The sequence below is a fragment of the Mugil cephalus genome, chromosome 1, assembly GCF_022458985.1.
Source record: "Mugil cephalus isolate CIBA_MC_2020 chromosome 1, CIBA_Mcephalus_1.1, whole genome shotgun sequence".
Classification (NCBI taxonomy): domain Eukaryota; kingdom Metazoa; phylum Chordata; class Actinopteri; order Mugiliformes; family Mugilidae; genus Mugil; species Mugil cephalus.
Window position 1 is genome coordinate 41,603,891 of NC_061770.1, and position 15,530 is coordinate 41,619,420.

Here is a 15,530-nt window from a genome sequence, read left to right on the forward strand (position 1 = left end):
GTTTTCTTGACCCGTCTCAGAGACGTACGGTAAAAGGCTACACGAGGCGGCGAGGCCCCCTGGGATCTGACTGTTCAGGCCTAATCTCTGCCAAGCTAATAGATTTACCCTGCGCTGCTGTGTTGTCTTTAATTACTGTATCTCATGACACAGAGGTGGTCTGTGTGTTGCTATTTGCATAGCTTACTGCCGGATCAACTCTTTAAGCCCGGAGTTGTTATTCGCTCCGAGGTCTCCCCGTAATTTACAGCTGAGCGAGAAAAATGATTATAAAACCCTCCCCTCGCCTCCCATGTCGCTCAGTCGTTCCGTCGTTTTCTCTCCGGTGCGTGCATGATTGGTGATCCTGTCTGCGCGTCGTCCATCACCAGCAAGTTTGACTGAGAGGCACATATTTATCCAATTCTGATTTATTTCACCCCCCGTTGCTAATGGCTCCTAGTTTATGACCCCGTGCGCGCATTGTTTTGGACAGATGGCGTTTCATTGGCGAAACAACTTCTTCAGGCATTGTGTAGCACCCCCCCCCCTTTCTCCCTGCCATTTAAATAAATGCCGTAATACACGTCTGTCTCCCTCTCAGTTTGACCAATTGCAGCCTTGCTACACGTTCAGATAATGAGCAGGTTGATAAACCGTTTGATCAGGCACTCCAAATACAAGTGATTTCAGAAACGCACACATTTATGTATCAGGCTCTCGCGCTCTCTCTGCTGCCAAGCTGTCGTTCCGCCGCATATCCTAACGCTGGATTTGATACTAATAGCTGTCATTTGGTGCAATTCGCCGGCAAGAAGGAAGAATGATGTGTATTATAGGAACGGCAAAGAAGAGGTGAGAGTGTAGGTGTTTCAAAGTGCCTGAGTTCGACTCCAGCGAGAGGCTGTTAGTGACGAGTGCGCCTGTGTGTGTGTGTGTGTGGCGGGGAGGTGGCGCGCACATTTGTTTGAGACAGGAATCGGGAAAAAAAGACGCAGAGAAAGGGGGAAACGGAGATTGATCCGAGGGGGGAGACGGCAGACGGCAGGAGAGGAAAGGACGGAATAGTAGACTTAACCGAAGGGAGAAAAAAAAAAGAGGAAAAGAAAAAGACTAGAGGAGGAATGGGAGAATGAGAGTAATGGCGGCGGCTGTTTGTGTGAGTGCATTAACAATGCTATAAAGTGGGCTCATCTCAGGACTTCCCATATAACTGCCATCTGTCTGGCTGTAAATCTGTAGGAGGCGAGGGAAGAGATGGCAGGGTGTGGGGCACAAGCAGTAGGAACATGCCATCTGAGAAGAACGTCAACCTATTACCAGCACTTCCTATCCTTCCATATAACACAGCAGCCATAACCACCAGGATGCTTTCACGTATATTGGGAGGGAGCGACGTTTAGTGTCTTGCTACATTGTTGCACGCAAAATGCAAATGGTGCCGGATCCTCTTGAAACATGCACCAAAGCGTTGTTCATCCAGCCTGATAGGAAAAAAATTGGGGGTTTTTGGGTTTTATTCTGATGAATTGGCTGTTGTCCCGTGCAGGCGGAGATATGATACATTCGCTTAATTTTTTTTTTTTCATGAGATGCATTACGTTTGTCCTCTGCAGGGTTACGTGTTCTGTTTTTCTTTTCATGGAAAGAGATCTTTTCAAGGTCAGAGAGGAGGAGAGCGGCAAGTCATCCGTATTACGGCGCCGCCGTATTAAGTTACACCAAGCATTACATTAATCTGTCAAGATTGCAATAAAATAGAGATCAGGATTAGGCCAAGTGAAAGTGAATATTTTAATCAGGCATGTATCTGTGTCCACTGTCCATAAACTGACCCGGGAGTTTATAGAGGAGCGAGGGTAGAGGGGAGATACACGTGGGAGGTCTGCATTATGGTCCTATTTTCATTTTTACTGCCCCCGCCCAACCTCTGTCTCTTTCCTTCTCGTGCAGGTCTGACACCACCTACCACGCCCCCACACAAAGCCAGTCAAGAGAATCCTTTCAAAGCATCTCTCAAAACCAAGTTGTCTTCATGTTCCTCCTCGGCCTTGACATGCAAAAGAGCCAGGCTGAGTGAGTTGGGCCCCGGCGCTCTGGCCCCGGCCCCAGGTGCCTCAGGCGGGGGCCCCAGCAGGAAGGGCCCCGAACAGACTGAGCTTTACGCCCAGCTGAGCAAAGCGTCCACCACCCTCCCTTACTCCGTCGCTCAGCACACAGTAAGGGGTGGCCTTGAGGAGCATTGCAGTGCTGGCAGCAGCAAGAGGGCCACGCCCCGTCGCTACAGTGACCATGACTATTGCCAGGCGTCAGCCGGCGCCAAGAAGGACGGGGGCACTGCAGCCGCTGTTACCGTGACTCCAGCCGTGGAAATGACATTCACCTCAGGTGCCACCGCTGCTCCCGTTCCCGCTGAGGGCAAGGCGGAGAACAGGCATGTGGAATGTAAGGACTCAGCCATGCCACCATCCTCTTCATCGTCTTCTCGTTCGCCATCGTCAGCTTCACCCGGCCCTTTGGCTAAGCGGCAGAGTCTGGCCGCCGCACAAGGAGAAGAAGAAGAAGTAGCGGCCCGCGTCAGGTGTTTAGGGGAGCAGACCCTTACGCACACCACTCAGACCCCCCCACAAGAGCCCACTACCGACAGGGACCAACAACATTCTTCTGCCACCAGCCGGAAGCTCCTGTGCGACAAGGAAATCAGAGCAGAACTCAACAAGCACTTTGGCCACCCCTTAAAAGCCCTCTATAGCCAGGGCGGCCAGGAGAGAGAACCAAGCAGCAAACCGAACAAGGCTACAACCCCTCAGTCCCTCGAGGGGGGAGAGGACGACTCCTCCCAGAGGCAGCCTGGCTCCAGCTACCTGCACCCAGGGTTTCTGCCCTTCCACGACGAGCTAGAGCTGGGTGAGGGCCGCGAGAATCGCTTCCTCTATCCTTGGGAGGGCACCCCTCTGGACCTACTTTTTGACTGCTCCCCCTGCTCTCCCTCCTGTTCCCCACCATCCAGCTGCTCCCCTTCACGAGGCTCCGTCTCCCCACCCTCCTCCCTCCTCCTGTCACCCAGCAGACACTTCTGCTGGACCAGCGGCGGGTCCCGCTCCCGTTCCCGTTCTCACTCTGGCTCCCGCAGCTCCTCCTCGCGCCACCGCAGGCGCTCCCTCTCCAGTTCACCTGACAGACGCCCCTCCTCCTGGTAAGATATCCCCCCACGCACACACACCACACCACACTTTGGGTTAAACCTCAGCTGCTCCCCAGGTAATGCAGTTTAAACAGGGCTCGACGCTGGCAGGGGGTCAAGCTTAGGAGTGTAAAACAGGGCTGATCGGCCGTCGGAGCTGGTGGAAGGCAGGATAGGCCCTGCAGACTCAGAGGCGGGATTTATGGTCCATACAAACTGCGTGTCGGATGATCATGTAGCATCAGAATATCCCTCTCTGCTGGATAGGTAGCTTTATTTGTTGCCATTATCTTAAGTTCTCGGAAAACAACAATCCAACGTCGACGCTCACTTCACATTGTCACGTAGGAAAATGCGCGCCATTGTTCTCTTTTTTTTTAAGCTGTTGTCACCCCTCATCACCTGCTACTGCCAGTCGTCTTTTAACTCTCGCTTGGGGGGTGATTGCTGAGAAGTTTTCAGGGAGCACACGTTAAGAGCTGGTTCTGGGGGACCTGTAGAAGGACCTCTTGACCTCCTGTCCGCTGTCCTGTGCTGGAATGAATTCTGACTAAATTGTCTTGAGTAGTTACTAACTAACCAACCAAATCAAACCACGTGACTCTCAGATCTGAACTGACACCGGGGACAAAAGATTGGTTGAAAGATCCAGTCTCCCTAAACACACAATGGACCAAAAAGAAAGAAAAAAAAAAAAACACAGAACATAAAAGGTGCCAGAGGCGCTGGACTTTTGAACAGTATGAGTTTTCATCTCTAGGCAGGGAGTTTTATTTGAGTGTCTTTCTAACACTCGCTCCCTCCTCACCCGCTCCCTTGCTTGCTCCCACTTTTTTGTTTGATGCCGGGGCTATTGTTTTAAGCGGCAGCTGTTGTTTTTACTGAGTGGCAAACCCTCCTCTTTTACATCCCCAGAGATGAAAGCCAAATCCAGTCTGTGGGAATGTAGTCTGAAAACCCCTCTATAAAAAGAATCATATCATCACAGCCCTCTGTGAGAACTACATTTCCCATGCTTCCCTTTGATCAGAACCAGGGGGGGGGGCTTCTGTTGGGTTTTTTTTGGTGGAAGAACAGAGGCAAACCGTCGTCACCGCGAAGGATGTGGATAAATTCTGTTTGTCAGTAGTAGTTTATTGAGTGCCTGGCAGTGTTGGACTCCACTGCAGTGACTCAGTTTGTTTGCATGATTACCGAAAGGTCATTTCCCTCCACAGAGCCAATGGAATCACTTTACTCTGTTCAGGCCCCTTGTTCTTCGCTCCACACCAACTTGCTCGCAAATTTTTACAGTAATATTCTCAAGGCGTCCGATCAAAATCTGACATCGACGTGCTTCGCGGAAATAGCGAACAGGGATCGGAGTTTGAACACGACACGTCAGGAAGCTTGTTACACTTTCATGCAAGGAGGAGGATTTCAGCAAAATAATTCTCAAAATCCCTCCTCTGCGTTTTAAGTTCCACAGCTTAAGATGCTCGATCTTTCCAAACTGGCATTCCTTTGCTTCACTGAGCTTCCCAAAACTTCTCCCCTTCCATTATTCAGGTCTTCCTCCTTCAGCAGCGATTCAATAATTAAGCACCGGCAGCTCAAGGAGCGGAGGGGGTACAAGCTCCACAGTCAGGCCACTAAGGTCTTAACTATTGACCACTTCTTCATACAACATAGATAATCGGTGCATGTACATCACGTCAGCTCAGGTGTATAAAAATCCTCTGCAGCACATGATGCACATTTTCTTTGAGTTAGATCAGGACGAGGCAAGGAGAATGTGTAATGCTTTTGTCTGGAGTGAACCAGGTTTTGCTCATTTTAATGGGTTTTGTGTATATGCAAAAAGAAAAAAGAAAAAAAGAAAAAATGGAACCAATTAATCATGTTGTCACGAGTTTGTAGCAGTCAACATTATACAGTACAACGCTTTAGTTTGTATGAGATGAACTGCATTATGTGTTGCCCAAATAATAATAATAATTTGATATTTAACATTGTTCTGTTTTTCCCCTCAGGTCTCGTCACAACTCAGATTTGAATGCTTTTCGTTCCAGGCCTCACAAGAGCCCCCACCCTCAGTCTCGCTCTCCTCTCAGCCGCAGGCCAAGGTGATTGTTTTAAATGAATTATTTAACCTCTAATTTGCTATGTGTCATTAACCTTTGTTTTTCGTCGCATTCCTCGGCTTAGGACAAATGTTAGTTCTTAGAAACTGCCGGGCAGAAATCGCGGTGAAGACGGATGCATCTGAAAAGAAAGGCGAACGCGCTCGCTGCTCGGAATCCGTTTGGTTTCTCCGCGATTCCCTTTTTTCGTGGCAAGGCCTCGCCACGGTTCCCCATCGACACGGGGGGGCCCCGTGACAAACATTCAGGGCAAATATGTTTAATTGATCAGGTTTTATTAGAGTAGTGACAAAAGAATCCCAAATCGCACATCCGATTGCACATTCTCATGAGCTGACGCCCCCCGGTCGCATAATGACGTTTGTTCAACTCGGCGCCTCTGTAGTTTTCCACCAGCCACTGCAGAGGGGACCATTTCATATGCAGAGAAGTACTGGCACAGTGCAGAAAGAGAGAGAAAGAGAGGCTGACACCATCTCGGCGCTCCGAGCTGATTTGGCACCCACGTGCCTAATGACACCCGACAAGGCAGAGAGTCACTCATCAGTCGAAAACTTAACAGACACGTCTTGTGCCGGTCCGTGGTGGGGGAGAAAGTTGCACTTTCCCTCTTGATGAAGCCCTAACTAAGCAGAAAGTAATGACATGTGAAGTTGTGCTGACAGTCGCAGCTGTCTGGCTCCCCGACCGCGCTTGCTCGCCGGCGCTCCCGCAGGCCTTGCGGGGCTTCGTAATCATTGCGATGGTGAAAAGACGCCTTATTAACATGTCCATCTCCTTTCCTTCTCAACCATCAGTGGTTAGGGAACGAGGGGACTAGTCCTTGGCAAATACCCGCAATTGTTCTTCACGGGCATCAAGTGGAAGAGCACACGCGGGGGAGGGGGACGAAGCAGGGCCCTGACGAGATGTGTGCGTTTTTTTTTCTCTCACAGGTATGACAGCTACGAGGAGTACCAGCATGAGAGGCTGAAGAGGGAGGAGCACCGCCGGGACTACGAGAAGCGGGAGTTTGAAAGGGCCGAGCAGAGGGAGAGGCAAAGGCAAAAAGCAATAGTGAGTCAACCGCCTTCACATTACCTCCGCCGCGCTTGACTTTGCGTCTTCCCGCGCCGCCTCCGATAAAAAGGCCGCGTGTAATCACTGCTGTGGCACAACACACAGAGAAACCTCCCACAGACACACACTGATTGCTTCGGATGAGACAGCCTCCAGCCCAGCGCCATGTGTCTCTCCGCCGAGAGAACACATACAAACTGAGTTCCTGAATGATTCAGGCGACAGGCCCTTCCTCTTTATCTCTGGGTTGTGTATTTTTAACGTCTCTGTCGTCTGGAAACGCTGTCGACTCTTATTAATCACACCACAGGGGTAAAATAGTGGAAAACAGAAACTAGGAGAGCAAGGAGGGGAGCGGATGAGGAAAAGAAATGGCCACCGACTCCGATGAGAATCTTTTCTCCCCTTTTCCTGTATCTGTTTCCAAATTCAGACGGATGCAGTGACTATCACATTTCTCTCTTATCTCCGCTCTCCTTGTCTCAGCGTGAAATTACTCAGGTTTCCAGCAGGGTAACGCCACTACCCCCCGTTGATAAAGCACACATTAAATGATGCAGTAATGCAAACGTTGCTTGGCATGCACAGGTTTTCAACAAATAATTACGAGCAGCAAAGCCAGGGCTGTCAAACAAGGATTGGGAGGCGAGCAATGTGAAAGCGTGTCCGTCTATCTGTCTCCTTTTTTTTTTTTTTTTGTTTGCATGTCCCTTTCCTTTTTGCGCACACACACACACACACGGGCAGCCCTCAGGGTGCCATCGGGAAAAGACCACATATTTATCAGTTGTCAGCAACTAAAGCTCTAATTCAGCAGTACTTTTTTTGTCTCAAAAAATACGTAAGCATTAAAGACAGTGGAAAAAAGCGTGAGCAGTGCTCTGTAGTTAATTTCTGTCTCTCTCAGCTATATGTCAAATGAGCATAGATGAACTTTGAGTTTAGCACCAGGCAGCTGATTTACATACGTGTTACTACTACCCTCAAGACAGCGCACGAAATTCCAAGAGGCCTCAATGGACTCGCCCCAGTAATGGCAAGTAAATGAATGAATAAATAAATAATACTAGTGATACACTGTAGCCCCAGGCCTCAACTGTATTATATGATTAGCAGATGCAATTAAACTACTCAAAAGCTATAATTGCAGCCTGGCGCAGTTTGTTCCTAAATTATTCCACTGTGACCCCCCTGTCCTTTGAGGTTCAAGGAAATCCATATTTTTTTGCCCCGTGGCTCACTGCTGCCGCGCTTAATGCTCCCTTTCTCTTGGGTACAAATACCCGTATAATATTAACCGACCTCTCGTTTCGCAACGGCGTTTGCTGCGTCTTCTGACTCCCGTGCAAGGAAAGAAAGAAAGAAAGAAAGAGAGAAACGGGCCTCTGTGATATATAGCTGAGTCACCCCACAGCTTTATATTTAGACTCCACCAAAGAAGAAGAAGAAGAAGGAGCAGCCCCCTGAACTTAAGACATGGCATCATTTGATAAAAATCACTCTGCCTCTGGTTGATGAGTTGCAGAGAGAAAGAGGAATTGTAGCGCCGAGGCAAATTGAAGGCGCTTCCGAACTGCAAATCAATCAGATAAAAAAAAAAAAAAAAAAAAAAAAAAAAAGAGGAAGCGAGCCGAACCAATCACAGAGGAACACAACAGGCAGACGGGGGACAGAAACGGGGGCCCGGAGTCGGCAGCGGCGGCGGCAGTATCCACAGGAGTGATCAAGACCAATTCATTAGGGCTCGGTGAAGAAAGAGAGGGGGAAAGGGAAAAACACTCTCCCCCTTTTAATCTCTTTCCGCCCGCTCTGTCTTTTTCTCTTAACGAGCAGGAGGAGAGACGGGTGGTGTACGTGGGGCGACTGAGGTCCGACTGCACCCGGACAGAGTTGAAGCGCCGCTTTGAAGTCTTCGGCGAAATAGAAGAATGCGCAGTGAACTTGAGGGACGACGGGTAAGGCCCTAGGATTTTCTGTGCATGTGTGTGCTCATATCTGTGGCCTGGCATTAGCGTGGGGGGGGTGCAGGAGATTTATCTGAGCTTTGATAATCTCTTGATTGGACAAAGTTCTACTGTAACTTCTGAACTTAGAGCAACTCAAGCAGTGGCAGTTTTTTGTCTGCATTCTCAGAGCGTCTCCTAATCCATCGACGCCCAGGCGTACAGAGCCCCAAAGATACACCTCTATCGATTCTCTTTTGCATATAAATAGCGTGATGTTCAGTCATTGTTGCCCCACAGCAACATCCTGACGTATCGCTTTCTATTTTTGACCAGGGACAATTTCGGCTTCATCACGTACCGCTACACCTGTGACGCCTTTGCCGCCCTTGAGAACGGACACACCTTACGCAGGTCAAACGAGCCGCAGTTCGAGCTGTGCTTCGGCGGACAAAAGCAGTTCTGCAAATCGCATTACACAGACTTGGGTAAGTGCGGCTTTGTTTGTTCTCTCCGTCAGCCCCCTGCGGTCGTGTGCAGCGTATATGGCTCAGAAGACTGTCAGTGAAAAGAAAGAAAGGGACAGGGAGGAATAAGACATCACAGTAAAGCCGTGGGTGATGCTTCCAGATGGAAACATACCCGCGTCTGTGTTGACGACAAATCCTGCAGCCTTGAATGTGCCCGGTAGACATTTGTGGCCCTAGAGGGCGAACCCTAACCCTAACCCTAACCCTAACCCTAGGGGTTCAGGGGTCAGGCTGAGATCATGCTAAGAATAAAGCGCCTGCTTGGAGCTGTGGCATCTTAAGGAGAACTAGTCAGACTCCATTAGCCATGTAGACACGGGATGCTTGTTTCTCCTTCGTTGATATGGAAAGCAAGACGTCAGGGGGAACAGTAAGCGCAGCTTAAAAGCACTCCGCTCAGCTGTGCAGACGGTGTGTTTTTTCTGCGCCGGTGGATGTTCGCGCGTGGGTGTGGGAATCACTTTGAGAGCATGAGTAAGAGGAGGTAGCAGGAGTGGAGGTGGAATTACAAAGGAAAAAGGCGGCGTGGAGGAAAGACAAGAAAGGGGATGAGGTAAAGAAGAGGGCATCGGGAGCAAGGTTAAGTCCCTGCCACACCCTCCCTCTCTCCGGAGTCCCATCTGTTGCCAGCTGTTGTGGCGCCGGCGCGGCTCATTTACATATAGGCGGGCCGACGGGAGCGCGCTACCTGCTTGCGCCAGCGCTCACCTGCTCCTCTCCCTCCGCGTGTACGGGGTTTCGTGGCAGCGTCGCAGCATTCATCTGTTATTCCTGACAGTAAACATGCTTCTCTGCTGGTCATAAATCTCAAACAGAAATCTGAATTGGAATGAATGCAGCAGAAGGTTGAATGACGCATTTGATAAATAATGCAGGCCATCAGTGAAATCAAGGCCTTTTCTTATGCCACGGCGCCTTCTGTTTTGACACGTGAAGAAAGGGCTTTCTTCTCGTCTGTTGGCGTCGCCGCGACGAAGGTGGTGACAGTTCGGTCGCCATACTGAAACTTGGTGCAATACGTCTTAATAAGTGTTTATTTATTTGAAGCGGTGGGCGCGTGCGGTCAGAAATGTAAGAAGCACTGCTGCGAGAGGGTCAACGGGTCACGGTGGAGAAAAATAGCACTCTTCTCAACAAGCGAAGACGCTAATATACACTTTCAAAGCACTTGCCTCGAAGCCGCCAGCCTTTTAAAGGAGTACACGACACACAGAAACAGTTGCTAATCCTAAAGCCTTAAGGATAGACATTATACAGAGATTGACTAATCAGTCTACTGAAATGGAAAGCCCTTCACTCTGCCTCCTCTTTGTCAGGAACGGGCTATTTTGGTCGCCCCCATATTGATAGCGCAGGATAAAGAGGCTGAAAGAAAGGGAGAATCTTTTAATAGTGAGGTATCCAAACCTCTTCCTATCCTTTTTTTTTTTTTTGCCTTTCAGAGACACTGGCCATTAGTTTTAAGTAGAGCACCTGAGTATTTTTCATCCCTCAAGGTGTGCACCGTGACACAATGCAGCCCTTGGCCATCGCATTAGATCACAACCGTCGTCTCCGGGCTGCCATGGTCATTCCCATTTCTCAAAGCCGCTGCTGGGCCCTTTGGGGGCCCCATTTGTGAAGCTGTCTGTTGGCGCAGATAAGATACTCTTTATGTATTATCAGGTTGATCAAGAAAAACAGGACATAAGAGAGACGGATGGACAGGAGGTTTCATAGCTGTTGAAAAAAAAAGGAATGAACTAGGAAAAAAAAAAAAAAAGCCCTTTCTCCTACCTTTGCAGTCTCACTTCTATGGTGGGTTCTGACAGAAACATGCAGTAATAGAACATTTTTCAACCATTTCCTGCATCCGGCACTTTAAGTCTGACTCAGGGTATATATATATATATATATATATATATGGTTGCGTATTTTTTGTCAATTATGGAAATTTTTTAGCCGTAGTGTTAAAGACAGGGAGCGAAGTTTCTTTTCCAGGAAGATGCAGCCGTGAAAACTCTTAACTGCACAGAAACCATCAGCTTAACACGCCGGCCACGCATGGCCGAGCAATAATGGTGTAAAGGCTGAATATTCTCTGAGCTCTGACCGCGCGGCCCTCTGAGAATACAGAGGTGAACCTTTTGTTTCTTGCTCGTTTTCACAGAAACGGTGCCCTGCTCAACACTAACCACAGCCCTGTTTGCCTCCCCCCCCTCCCTCCCCTCAGACTCCCACTCGGACGACTTTGATCCAGCCTCCACAAAAAGCAAGTACGACTCCATGGATTTTGACAGCTTGCTGAGGGAGGCCCAGCGCAGCCTGAGAAGGTAACCAGTTCAGTGGCACCTGCCGTCTGTCACAAAGAGGGACTTCTGATACCTCACTGTTGTCTCTCGCTCCTTTGACGACGAGACTACCAGAAGTTTTACAATCTGTCATAGAGTATATAAGAATAAGTCTATAGACCTATATCAATATAAATGAATATATCAAAAATAAAGTTTACATGAACATAGCTGCTGAAGAGCTGGGAAGAGACATTCTGGGAAAGCCAGTGAACCCTCAGAATCTGGTGCACGGGTTTGGTGCACTCCACTGCTGTACAACCATCAGCGAAAGACGAAGAGAACAAAAACTCAAGATTTTTTTTCTTTTCCTCTCCAAGCACTACAGTCCCCACAATTCTTTTTTTTTTGTTTTGTTTCTGGGGAGGGGGGGTTGAAAACATGCAGCTTGTTCGGCCAGATTTAGTTTTCTTCTGCTGTTGATTGTCTTTTTTTTTTGTTCTTTCTTTCTTTTTAAATCTGGTGTTTGGATTTGGTGTTACATGAAGAGGGAATTGTATCTTGGAGGTAAAATTCTCAAGGTAACATTGTCGTCTACGTTTTCAGGGGAAATGTGGCCGTGTATTTACAAATGCTATAAAAAGGAATATTTTTATTTTGTGTACATACGGAAGTTCTTTATTTGTTACAGCTATGCACTGTAAAACGCAGCCTTTTTTTAAAATGAGGAGAAAATTTCTTAATTCAGAATGTCGAAATCTGTAGTAAATACAATACTGTAAGACATATTGTACAGCTACATGATGTTTAGGAGACATGACATGATTGTAAAAAGATTTAAGAAGAAAAAAATAACGTCTGATTGCTCATTTTGAGGGAGCATGTGAACAAATGTCCTTTTTTTAAGTTATTTTGTTGGGGGGGGGACTAAAAAAAATGTCAAAACCATGTATAGTTTTCTCTGTTTATAAAGTTTCTCAATCAGTGTTTTTTGCTTATACAACCAGTGTAAAATGCATTTTTAACGTGTTTTTCATGATTGTAAAAAAAAAAGTACCCCATTTTTTATTAATTATTTCTGAAGCAATCAGTATATATATATGTATGTATATATATGTATGTGTACATATATATATATATTTTCATTTTGATTTCAATGCTTTGTACGTTCTTGTTTGATTACCTTAGAGAGAAAACCGCTTTCAAATCTTTTCAATCACTACAAACACATATTTATCTATTTATTTTAATATCTGAATCAGAAGTATTTATGGACTCCATTTCACATGGCGTACCTCATGAAAATTTATTTGCTATTTATGTTATGTCCTTCGATTTTATCTTATTTTATTATTTTTTTTTGGTTCTGTTATTTAACGTGTAATCACTAGACAGGGTGTACAATAGATGGTTTGGTGGGGTTAATAATATTACCTTCTATGCCTTTCAGAAACAATCAAAACATTCAGCTTAATCAGTCCAGCAGTCAGCTCCTCATCCTTTTAGTACTTTTGTCACATCCGCACCACATGCCGCACCATGTTTTTTTGTTTTGTTTTTTTTCATACAGAACATGAAGCAATAAAATGATTTTGCAGGAATTTTGTTGTACCACTGTAAAACACACGCCCGACGTCGTCGCTCCACTCACGCTTGATTATTATGTCAATGCCAAACAAAAGTTTACAATTTCCTTTTTCCTGAATTTTTTAGAAAATCTTGTATTTGATGTACAAATATATATATATATATATACTACTAATATTATTCACAACAATTACAAGATGATTATTATTATTAATGATAATGATGATGATAATATAAATGAAAGAAGAAAAAAAAACTATATAAAAAGCAATAAATTATTTTTCAGAGTTGTATTTTAGCTCCCACTGTTGTGTGATTTTCGGACTTGACCCATTACCCAGTCGCTGGTAGCTAGGACGACTCCATTCCAGTGTCTTTGGCATCTCGTCACCATGACAACGCGGCCCTCGCCTTGCTCTTCCCTTTAAGATGTAACCCGAGTCTATGTGATTGTAACGCACGCATCACCCTGTGACATCTGTGCAAACGTGACTCTTAACTCCGACCTGTGTGTGCGCGTGTGTGTGTGTGAAAAAAAAAAAGAAGTGTCAAGTTGAAACTGTTTGTTGTGTAGTGCATGGCTATTACAGGATGGCAGCACACGACGCAGCACGTACCACTTTGGATACGTGCTGCCTCCGAGGCTGCCTTAACTGGCACATTTTAAACGACATTCTATAAGCATAGAGAAAACTACTCGACAATGTATCGCATGCCGCACCACTACCCCCCCCACCCTACCCCACCAATCACCCCCACCCCACCCCACTCACAGCCCAGATATCACAGCGCCGTCGACATGACATAAAAGGTAACCTTGCGGTTTCTGGTTCAATTAATATCCCGTTTCTAGCGCCAGCCAAGTAATGAGAGAACCAGCTTCCATCACAGGAAGAGGAAAAAAAAAAAAAAAAAAAAAAAAAAATCTTTTTTTTTTGTATAAAAGCTTTGCTGATCACAGGCTTCCTTTCATGGAGTTTGACTGTGGAGACAAGAAACCGCTAAGTTTTATGATGCAAAGAGGCAAAAATTGGTCGCAGGAAGGATTTCTAAAGGCGATAAAAAAAAAAAAAAAAAAAAACTTCACCTGTGTTTTAAGACATTGATTTGCTTTTTTGCTGTCTGTGTAGCGTTTGGGTAATGGTGTCGTGTCCCATTTGATAGATGTGGCTTTAATCATCGTAATAATAATGATAATAATAATGATAAAAAAAAATGCTTTGTAAATTGCTTAGAGTAGCAATATATTATAACAAGTTATGGTTCAAATTTCAACCCGTGGCGGACTTTTTAAAACGACCTGACCCTACTGAGGACTTTGCCACTGCTTAAACGTTTGTTGGGTAATCATGTTTCTTTTGGAAGGACAATATGTTTATCGGCAAATGTGCGTGTGTCTGTGTGAGTTTGTAAATTTTGGGCTGGTGCGTGTGCGTTTCCGGAAGTGTATGTGTGCGTGTTCATCGGGTTGGGAGGGGGAGGGGGAGGGGGAGGGGGGGTCACTATGGGTTGTTACCTGTTTGTGTCCTATCCACGTTGCCTTCTGCCAAGTCCTTACCAATGCCTTTGTGGTTCTACCTATTGTACGACTTTCTTGTGAATTTTATTTTTTATGTGCAATTCTCATCAGCCTCACCATGCCAATAAAGGGAAATGTGTTTGAAAAAAAAAAAAAACAACAAAAAAAAAAACGGCTCTTTAGTGGCTTCCCTATTATCTTCCTTTCCTTGTGATGAATGTCCCTTCATCAAGCACCATTGTACCGCTTTCATTCGGCGCTGGGGGAACGATTATGATTTGCGCTCCCTCTGATTACTGTGAAGGAGACATCCTTGGAAGTTTCTAAAACGGGGGAGATTCGAAAGTTAGGAAAACAATGCGCGCCGCGAACGCGATAAATTCGTCGTCGTCGTCCCTCTCTCCTGCGCTTACATATCAAAGGACGCGGTGAGGGAGCGGCATGTGGCCCGTCCTCGGCACATCCGCCTCTCTGAAGTCCCCCCGCCTCAATGAAGGAACTCGGCTTAATTCGGAGGCAGCTTTTGCACCTCTTTGAAATTCACATCACCTGGGAGGGAAGCGCCGCGGTCTTTGTCCACAAGTCGACTCCACACGGCGAGTGCGCGAGTTAATTAAAAAGTTAAGGGGAACAATTTCATTAACGCGATGGAGAGCTGTGGCGAGTTGATGGTGTGCTTGATATTCAATGGGGCTTCATTATGACTATAACAGCCGAGCCCCCACTTTTTCTTTAACGCACACACGCGTGCGCGCATTCTAGCCCCGAGAGCCGGGATCACACCGGGAGCTTCCACCATGTCCCCTTTTCTGCTGGTGCAAAAAGAAATATGGGAAGAATGTGCATTAAACTTTAAGGTTGGGGGTCTGATTGTGTTTTTTATTAAGGCCGCTGTTTAGCCCCGGAGAAGAGAGCGGCTGGCTTTCATTTCGGCTTGGCTGCCGCATTACAGCGGGAGGTCTCCTTCTGCTTGCCCTTTCCACAGAATGAAACTGTCCCTGGAAATCTCTGCGCTCCCTGTCGGCCTTTTTTCTCCACCCACCACCCCCCCACCTCTTCTCTTTTCCATCACGATAGGATAGGAAGCCTTCTTCTTTCTTTTTCTTTCTTTTTTTTTTTTTTTATCTGTTATGTGTCTTTTTTATTATTAACCAGTAGATAAGCAGCTATCTCTACTCCAGTTGGAAGTAAGTGGTAGCCTTGGAGATAATGGGGTTTGATGGGGCTTGGGCTCTCTGTGGGACAAACACCGAGGTGTTGCCGCTGAGTTGTGCCGCTCCGTATTTTATTTGGCATCCGGCCGCGGCCGCTGTGTCGGCTGCTGTTGAAATCCTGG

At 46.7% G+C, this 15,530-nt stretch overlaps 1 protein-coding gene across 14 annotated transcripts in view; it reads left to right on the forward strand.

Moving 5' to 3' along the window:
- Window positions 1-13,625, forward strand: part of ppargc1a (peroxisome proliferator-activated receptor gamma, coactivator 1 alpha) — a 272,323-nt gene extending 258,698 nt beyond the window's left edge. For 9 of the 14 annotated variants that reach the window (XM_047579431.1, XM_047579421.1, XM_047579474.1 and 6 more), the window contains 6 exons: window positions 1,933-3,175; window positions 5,176-5,268; window positions 6,222-6,342; window positions 8,179-8,300; window positions 8,625-8,776; window positions 10,968-13,625. In XM_047579431.1, coding sequence (XP_047435387.1) covers window positions 1,933-3,175; window positions 5,176-5,268; window positions 6,222-6,342; window positions 8,179-8,300; window positions 8,625-8,776; window positions 10,968-11,134 — 1,898 coding nt within the window. In that variant the 3' untranslated portion in view covers window positions 11,135-13,625. The remainder of the gene's footprint in view (window positions 1-1,932; window positions 3,176-5,175; window positions 5,269-6,221; window positions 6,343-8,178; window positions 8,301-8,624; window positions 8,777-10,967) is intronic. The other 5 variants (XM_047579464.1, XM_047579509.1, XM_047579524.1 and 2 more) reach the window with 1 other exon arrangement.
- Window positions 13,626-15,530: the final 1,905 nt, after the last annotated feature.